Genomic DNA, 9361 nt, shown 5'->3' on the forward strand with positions numbered 1-9361 from the left:
GCTGAGGCAGGCTGCTGTTATCAGCTGAATACCGTTTTGCTACTCAGACCAGATGACACCCAGATCTCCCTTCTCTTTTTATGGATAAGAAAGCATATCAACACCTTCTCAAAGATGCAGGAATGGAAAACACCCCTTCAGAGCACTGTCATCACAGCAAACTGGACAAAGTAGAAAGCACTCAAGTATCAGCTACTGGCAAATACAAGGTGAGCTAGAAACAACCCCTTCTACTTTGTTAACTTGAATCTATCAAACTTAGGACCATATAAATCCTTTTCAGATGGAAGTAAATTTTCATACTGATGGCAACATGCGTGGCACCTTCCCCCTCCCACAGTATCCTCAGGAAAAAAGCACTCAGAGAAGCTGAAATAAACAATCAGTCTTGGCTTCCCAAGATTCACAAGGAAAGCCAGATACCCAAATCTTCATGAAAGACACCTTCAGTGTGGCTAATTCTTTATTAAGTTCCTCCAAAGAAGTAATACCGAGAGGTGAGGGGAACATGATGTGCTTTATTGCTGTGAACACAGGCAGTCCCAATTCTACTTGACCAAGGCAGGTACATCCTTTTACGGCTGTGGCCAAGAACATCATTCCTGTTCCTCCAGAATCATTTGCCAAATCTGTAAACTACCAAGGCAACCACTCCAAGCTTTCCTATTATTTCCTAAGGTCAGACAGTGGACCAACAAGCTCTTACACTGCATCAACATCATGTTCCTCACAGGGGCACAGACTGTGTCACTCCACGTTTCCTGTGAGCACATAACTGACCCGTCCGGGTGGCAAAGAAAGCCCCAGGATGCCCAGGTTTGCTGTCACTGCGTCATCCTGCTGAGAAGAGTATCAAGAGTGTCTTCCACCTTCTCCAGGAGAGATGGGTTGAAAGGGAAGGAGGATCCCAAGAATAAGCAGAGCACTTTTGCTTTAAAACAGGAAGCTTTGCCAGTTTCATTTCTCATCAGGGTCCAAGTCAGAAAATACACAGCCCATACAACAGCTGAGAGTAACCAAACTGCCTTCAAAAAAAATCAGTGTCACATGGGAACAGTATGCTTTCATATCCCTAGCCAAACAACAGCCTTCCTCCTTCATGGAGCTTCATTTTTATCTTTAATTCTCTGCTCTAACTTCTCTCACCCTCCCTTGGAAACTCTTAAACGTGGGAGACTTCAGTTAGCTATGCCATTTGCCAAACCCTATCTGCCACTTGTTGTCCTTCCTATTCTTTGGATTCCTCTCAAACATAATTACAACAAGAACAGGGGAGATTTCAGCAAGTCAGTCTCTCTGCTGTCCTCCACCACAGCTTTCTGAATGTACAAGCAACAGCAAATAAATTCCTCCTCCCGAGAGACAGAAAAAAGTAAAGGTAGAATATTTTTATTTTCTCAACAAGAGAAAAGTGATTTTGATAAGGAATTTTGACACAGAACTGGGATTCCTGTCCCAAAGAGTGTAACAGTGGCAAAACACACAGAAAGGACTCCAGGTATGGATGACCTGCATAGGCAGTGACAGGCAAACTTGTTAAGTGGCATAAGTAGGAAACTACAGAACACACAAGCTAATTAACGACAATACGATGAAGAGATTATTCTCTCCATAAAGGGACGGCCTGCAAAAGCAATTCAGATATTTTGCTAAAATGTGTATCACGTACAGACAAATAATTTAGCAGTTTAAGTCTTCAGCTTCCACACTGAAAAGCTGAGACAGACTCTTCCTGACTTCACATCTTTTCTCTTCTTAGCAGACAGTTTAAAAAAAAAAAAGAAGAAAAAAAAATTCTCCCAGTTCACATATTTCTCATAACTCAAAAATAAAATGCCAAGGCATCATACAGAGATATCTGTCTCTGAGCTGCTGATTTATACTGCAAGCCAGTACATTACAAAAAAAAGCATCTGATCAAGGAGTTCAGTACAAAATCCTTCTCAAAAAAGAACACCTGACTGCAGAGCACACAGCAAGGAAGCTACTGACAACAAAGAAAAAACGGCCCGTGAAGAGAGTCACAGAGTTGCTTTGTTTTTACGATGGTCTTTATATTCAAGGTTCTAGATCTTCAACCTCTTCACCCTGCCCCCTACAATGAAACCTTACCATGAAGTTATCCTTCTGGAGCCAAAGGCAGTAATGGTTTCTACTCCCTGGGAAAGCCCTGAGGCTGCACTCTTCAAATACAAACAGCTGCTTTGCACTGAAAACAGACTTGAGGAACTACAAGTTACTCCACCTCAGCTGATGGACTGTAAAATAGTTCTCGTGATGGAAGAATCCCTGTGCTTTAAGTCATGTCTAGAGACGCTTGACAAGAGCTCTGGTTGAATTCCTCTGCCTTTAGCTATCCTACAGCAACAGCCCACACGCACAGCTCCATTTGCAATAAACACAAGCCAATTTATCCTTTTCAGAAAGGGATATGTTCAGAACTACCCTGCATTTCAAGGAAGAGGACATGAGAAAGCAACAACTGCAGAGCAAGTGGTACAGGTTGATTAATTCATGCGCAAAGGTCTAATATTAAAGCTGTTCAATGAGGATCACACTAAACTTTTCCTATAGAAAATTAAAAATAATTTTTCAGACTGTTTAGGAAATAACAGAACCTTCCCAATATCTGCACGTTTATCCAAATGCAAAACAAAGGCTTACCATTTGTTCACAGTAGTTAAAATGCTCAAGTACATTTTTGTGGTATGACTTAGAAAGTACTAAAGACATTTACTAGATAATAAATCATAAATACAGTTGGTGAGTTAAGTATTACGCTGTTTCAACAACCTGCTCTTCATTTAGGGAGTGCAGTTTGGGTTTTAATATCAATGTACCAACTTAAAACTTACAGCACTAGCCTGCCAAGTACCAAAAGAACATCTTCACATTCCGTAGTCAAGTAAGGTCGTGCATTAGCAAAGCTCTGGATGGAGATCCGATACACTTCCAAAAAAGGTAAAATATGTTCCGATGCACCCCGACTGCCAGCATACTGAAGCAGCGTCTGAAAGAAAATGAGTTATCATTAGAAGTTCATAATGCATTTTTGTCTAAAAACACAATATCAACATGCAATACCAAGCATATACAGTGGAATAATTCTGGAAATGAGAAGATTTTACTCTGAAGGGGATTTAAAAATGGCAGCTTTTCTCCTCAATTAAAGTTCTCCCTTTAGCTCAAAAATATTTTCAATTATTTTATTATTTTTATAAAGTCATCAGAATTTCTACTAGGGAGCAAGCCAGCCAGATCCAACATGCAGAAGCATGAACTGTTAAAGCTGAAATTCAGGTAGAAGTTCTGTGCTCAGCTTCTTTTGTACAACTGCCATGGAGACAGAACCACATATGGAAAACCCAGAATCTTTCTTATTAGTAAGTATGCAGGAAAACAGGCAAGAGTAAAAACATTACTTCAGCTGCAGTACTTTCAAGACACAGCCATGACAGAGATACAGAACAAGAAACAATAAGCCCTTGGAAGGGAATACAAACTCCAGATCAGACAAACATACAGTAATTTTTCAAATTCAAAATTCCCCTGGATTTCACTACTGGATCTCAGCAATCCTACGTTATCCACGCATGGCACTGAGGGAGCAATGTAAAATCTAGCCAGATTTAAGACAAATCAAAGTCAGTTTTGAAAACCAGCACAGGGATGGCAGCAGCATCTCCTGTCTCTCAACCTCTTTAAAACGTCCCTATGCTACCATGGGATCTTCCTACAGGCTATCAAATAAAACTGAGAGCCAGAAGGGCACAAAGGACACCTTTGCTTCACAAGTAACGGTCCCTTCTCTTATGTACACTTTCCAACAGCTCTGACCAGATACACTTGTGTTATCACCAGATACAACCCCTCTCTCACCTTACACCCTCCGTAGACCAAACCAGGTTCCAGTTTTGGTTAAGGCCAGCTGCAAAGAACACAAAACCCATGAAAAAAGACTGCTTTTTGGAGACCCCTGGGCCAAGACCATATGGGAAAAATGTTGAGAATGCCCCCCCTCCATAATTCTTTCAGAGCCAAACTGTCCCAAGGGTCACATCAGACCTCAAGTTACTGCACCTCAAGTTGGTATTCTGACACACCACCAATCCCTCCACAGACATACACTGGAAGGAGGACACTACTGAACAGATCCCATACTAAGCTCATACTGCGCAGTCATTTTAATGGTTAGAAACTTCTAAGATGAAGCCCAAGTTCCAATGCAGCAAGAAAAACATGGCTAGCCACGCTATTGTGTGGATGATCTGGTGTTGTGCCAGTGATCTAACCAGACAATCCTAGTCCCAAGGTGAAAAGAAAATGCAAACGTTCAGACTGACACAACCACATGAGAGTTTAAAAAAAAAAATCTATAAAAAATACCATCTAAGAACCAATGAAAATCAAGTCCGTTTTGTAGATTCTTCTCCCAGAACTCAGTATCAGTGATATAACTCCAAGGTGAATGAGTTACAAACTGTCCAAACCCCCACAATATTAACAATTACATAGAGGTTAAGAAGGGGGCAGGGAGGAGATTGGAAGTTCACAGATATCATCCTCGAACACAGAGACCACCAGCAGGAGCCATCACTGACCAGACCAGGTGCTCCTGTAACAGATTAATGAAGCATTTAACAATATAACTCCAATTATCTATGGCCTTAGAAGCATTACATTGCACTAAAAGGCTGTAATCCTTAGAGATACTCAACTGCTGACTATCAAGTCATCTTTTCAGTAAACTCAGCAGCAATGCTGTCCTTACAGTGACTGCAGAACAAAGTAAACATACAACTTTGCACTTTTCTAAAATACATCCATTAAAACTGATCTATTAAGAAAGCCAAACTTAGCACTCAAATTAGTTTATGATTTAAGTGTCTTAAAATATCTGTTCAGTGTAAACCATAAATCATGGCAAAACATTTCTTAAGATCAAATAAACTTACTAGAAAACACCGCACCCCTCTGTGAGTGCAATTGTCACAAAGTGATCAGTTTGACAGCTCAGAATGGCAATTCCTTGAGTAGCCATTTATCAGTAACTATTTATTCTCCCCAAATAGATGAGCAACGATGGCTTTGGTGTGTAAGGCAGATTCAAGACATTAGACTAATTAACAGCTTGAACTTCAGAGATGCGCCTTGGAACGCTGTTAACTGTCAGTATCAGCACATTGACCAAGAGGTGAAACACAGTACCTATAGTACCGATGCTCTTGAAGCCCTGTTGCTATTTCACAGGCAACAGAAGTTTCAGTAGCCCACTACAGACTTTTCCAGGCAGTTTGTATACCAGGTAAAATCAAACCATGTTTAACTTGTCAGAAGCGTATACATGCTTAAAAACCAGTCACATGATAATTTTATAAGTGATTAGTACTTTACAGTCCAATTACCTAAAGAGAGATTTCAAACATTTTAAGTCTGGTAAACACAAACCCACATACACTGTCTCCTCTCCCCCTACCTCTGACTGCAACAGCTCAGCTCATTGGGGAGTGGGGTGAGAGGAGCAGATGCCATGCACCTCAGTCCGCTGTGTCATCTACAGACCAGCCTGGTCCTCATCCTGCACAGGCTCACAGCCCATGACGCTGCAACACCCACTGAGCTGCATTTCTTCCAAAACACCGACTTCTTCCTCAGAACCAATTTAAACACAGCTGAGTTGCCTTACCTCTTATTACAGCTTTAAGTCTCTGTTTAAGGGAAAAAACTTTTACCTCTTCTTATACATACCTGACCACAACTGACAGCCTAAACTGCGCCACCTTTAATAAATTCAGAAACCCAAGATGTGCTGGCATTGGCACATGGGATGCTCTGATGTCCTACAACCTCTGCTTTACTTCATATTTCTTCATATTTGCGATAGTGTAGCCTACAGCACACCCAGACTGCTGGAACACACAGTGTGTGGGTACACATTGTGCTCCCCAACAGGCAGGTTTTTCCTAAGGTGAAAAAGTAAAGCATTCATCCTTGTACAATATAAAGCTGCAGAGTCAACTCACTATTTAAGCTTCATGAGCAAGTTTGTTGTGTTACTTGGACACGAATTTTAGCACCCTCCTCAAAAGTAGGGATCTTCAAGGAAAACATGCCACCCAGTATCGCTCCCAGGAAGAGCTACTGGAAAGCTCTACAGGGCAGCATTACTTTACATGTAACAAACTGCAACATGGAAACAGCTTAGAGCACAGGAAAGCTAGTGATTTGGTTCACAGTTTGTTGCGTCCCAACAGCCCTGGTAACTTCCACAGTAAACCAGAGCACCCTTCAGGACCGTGCCACGGATCTACCTGCAGGATGGCAAATCCATCGCTGCCCTCAAACATTTCTGCTACCCTCAGCACAGCTACTTCCCAAGACTGTGTTCTAGCCCAGTTAAACTCAACTCCTCTCTAAGCAAGGTCTGCTGTAGCTTGGGAAGCTCAGGACAAGACAGCAGCCGTACCCTCCAAGTCATTAAGACAAAATTCAGTTGAGCACCTTACATTTCACCTACAGGCAGACCTTAAGGTATTTTTTTAGTTTTACCACCCAAACTCTTTGCAACATCCCCAGTCAGAAGGAGAAACCAGGATGTAAAATTACATCCTAACCACAGTGGTTTGACTGCACAACATCACAAATCCACGTCCCCACAAAGGTGCCACACAACAGACCAGCCATTTCATGTTTTTCCCTTTATCTCTTGGTGTGCAGTCAGAACAATCAGAAACATCCCAAACTGATGGCAAGTCCAGACAGAGCTTTTTTTGTTTCTCTCTGTGATAGAGATATCAGCATTCTAACATGACACTTCCATTCAATAACCTAAGCACAAAGACCTAAAGAGGTCTGCATTTCTTGTGGGACGGGGTATGGAGGTTTTGCTTGTTTTGTTTCTTAGGTAATAGAACTGTCTTCTGCCCAACTCCACTGAGGAGTACCTCTAAAGGTTTATCTGTACTATACTCATCTGGGCAACTACATAAATTGATCATCTTGACAACCTCTCCCAAGTGTTAGCTGAATATTTGTTTCAATGTCCTGATGCAACAAACGCCACTGGAAACACCTTTAGCAAAACCTGACACGTGGAGAAAGACACACACACTCTGCTGAGCTCCATGGAAAGCCAAGGTCACAGATCTCAGGCAGCATGACTAACACAGAACACACAGAGCAGCATACAGCAGCTGCGCTTTGAGAAGCAACAGTTTTGAAACCTAATAAACTCCTCTTGTTTTGGCAAGCAATGAACCGAACATCCACCCAGAACAGTGTGGCAAACTACAGAATCTGTGGATGCAAAATGGAAGACTGTGGAGGGTGACACTGCTCAGCTCTATTGGCAGTAGGATTTTTTGTCTCATCTGCCATTCACCATTCAAGCACAGTGGCTGTATCAGCTGAGGGGGTGGGTAAACTAGCTTGCAAAGCAGAATGCTTTGTGTCTCATTGTAGAAACCACAATCTCTTCAGATTCAACAGGGATGGCTCTCCAACCCAGGAACCTAACTGCAGAACCTAATATTCAGCCTTAGAGCTTGCAGGAAACGATGCTGTGGAAGCAAAGACTAATTAGCAATTGAAAAAATAAGTTATATCCATCACTGCGACTCAAATCACGTCCAGCTCTTCTTCTGGAAGTTAGCGGCTCGATTCAGAACCTGTTTATACTCAGCGTGGGCGAGCATTCAGCCAAGATGCCCCGACTACGGAAGCTCACGCAGTGGCTCGAGTGCAGTGCGGGTCTCCAGGCCCGAGCACGCACTGCTCATGGCGCGGCACACAGCAGTGCCGTGGGGACCCGCGGCTCTGACCGCGAGACACGTAAAGGAGCGGCAGCGCGAGCTCGAAGGAACCAGGCCCGGGCCGCACCGGGACGAGGCGGGGCAGCCCCGGCTGCCGCGCAGCACCTCTCCAGGGCCGGTACAGCGGCCTGGGCGCGCGGCTCTCGTAGCGCGGTGCCCGGCCGGGCCGAAGCGGCTGCCGGGGCGGGCGGAGCCCCGGGGCGGGCGGCCCTCTTCGCCGGGCGCGCGTTGCGGCCTGGCCCGCCGCCCCCCCACCCCGCCCGGCCTACTACCTGGCAGAAACCCCGGCAGTAGTTCCGGGACGAAGCCTCCGACACCTCCTGCTCACGCAGCTCCACCTGCAGCTGCCAGAGGCGGGCCCGGAGCGCCGCCACCAGCCGCTGCCCCTCGGGCCGCGCCGCCGCCTCGGCCTCAGCGTCCGCCATCCGCGCCCGGCCCCGACGCGCGTAGGCACGGGTCACGTGACGCGCACCCGCTGACCTCATCGCCGCGGGACGGGGTACGTCAGGCGCACGTGACCCGACGCGCGTCGCCGCTGCGCCGCGGGGGGGCGGGGCCAGGCGGGGCTATCCTCAGCGCTGCGGGGCGGGGCCGTCGTCCGGGGGTTCTCCCTCAACGCGAGGCGGAACTGCGGCCCTCGGGCGGGCGGGAAGGGGCTGTGCCGGTAACGCAGAGCGGGGTGACCTGACAGAGAACCGTGGCCGCCGGGCAGAGTCAGCTTTAGCTTCGTTGGCGTTCATTATAATCTCGTTTAAAAGCCCCGTATGGAAAGCAGGACATCTGCGACCTGAGAAAAACCCCGTGGGGTGCAGTCCCAGACGGGAACTGGGGGAGAGGCACGTAACTTTTGCCTAAAACGTGCCCCTAAGACTTCCAGCGTAGCCCCTGAAACACAGTTGTTCGCTGGGGGTCAGGAAACTCTGCAGGGCATTGCACAGAGCCCGCTGGTTGACAAGTTGACCTGCCAAGGAGGTAAAACAGGAGGACAGTCCTGTAGTAGAGGTTGTGAAGCCTCCCAGGAGGTGACCAGAGTCAGTACGTCTTGCTTTTACCACACCTGGCTGCAAAGGGAGTCCCTGAAACCCACCCCGACATAGGCCAAAGGGAGGCCCTGAAACCCACCCCGACATAGGCCAAAGGGAGGCCCTGAAACCCACCCCGACATAGGCCAAAGGGAGTCCCTGAAACCCACCCTAACATAGGCCAAAGGGAGTCCCTGAAACCCACCCCGACATAGGCCAAAGGGAGTCCCTGAACCCACCCTGACATAGGCCAAAGGGAGTCCCTGAAACCCACCCCGACATAGGGGCTGAAGTGGTCCATCGTTGTTTGGAGCTCTCAGGCGGGAAATCTGTTTGCAGTCATTTTGGCTTCCTTCGTTTGTCTTGCTTAGGAATGAGGGGGGATGAAGTCCTGGCTCATTCTGGACACCCTCAAAACCAAAATTCAAGAAGTGGAACATTCTCCTATTTTTTAGTCTAGGTAGCTCGGAGGTGTGCAATTTCCTTTTATGATTTGAGAATTTAGATAAGAGAAGCCCCTGGCTTCAC

At 46.0% G+C, this 9361-nt stretch overlaps 1 protein-coding gene across 2 annotated transcripts in view; it reads right to left on the reverse strand.

The window, feature by feature from the left end:
• Positions 1-8278, reverse strand: part of RLF (RLF zinc finger) — a 45671-nt gene extending 37393 nt beyond the window's left edge. Inside the window, exons 1-2 of one of the 2 annotated variants that reach the window (XM_054086498.1) lie at positions 8084-8278; positions 2856-3010 (exon numbers count right to left, since the gene is read on the reverse strand). In XM_054086498.1, coding sequence (XP_053942473.1) covers positions 2856-3010; positions 8084-8236 — 308 coding nt within the window. In that variant the 5' untranslated portion in view covers positions 8237-8278. Of the gene's footprint in view, positions 1-2855; positions 3011-8083 lie in introns of those variants that run through there. The other variant, XM_054086499.1, reaches the window with a different exon arrangement.
• Between the last annotated feature and the right edge of the window lie 1083 nt (positions 8279-9361).

This window comes from Cuculus canorus, chromosome 22 (genome assembly GCF_017976375.1).
Source record: "Cuculus canorus isolate bCucCan1 chromosome 22, bCucCan1.pri, whole genome shotgun sequence".
In the NCBI taxonomy this organism is placed as follows: domain Eukaryota; kingdom Metazoa; phylum Chordata; class Aves; order Cuculiformes; family Cuculidae; genus Cuculus; species Cuculus canorus.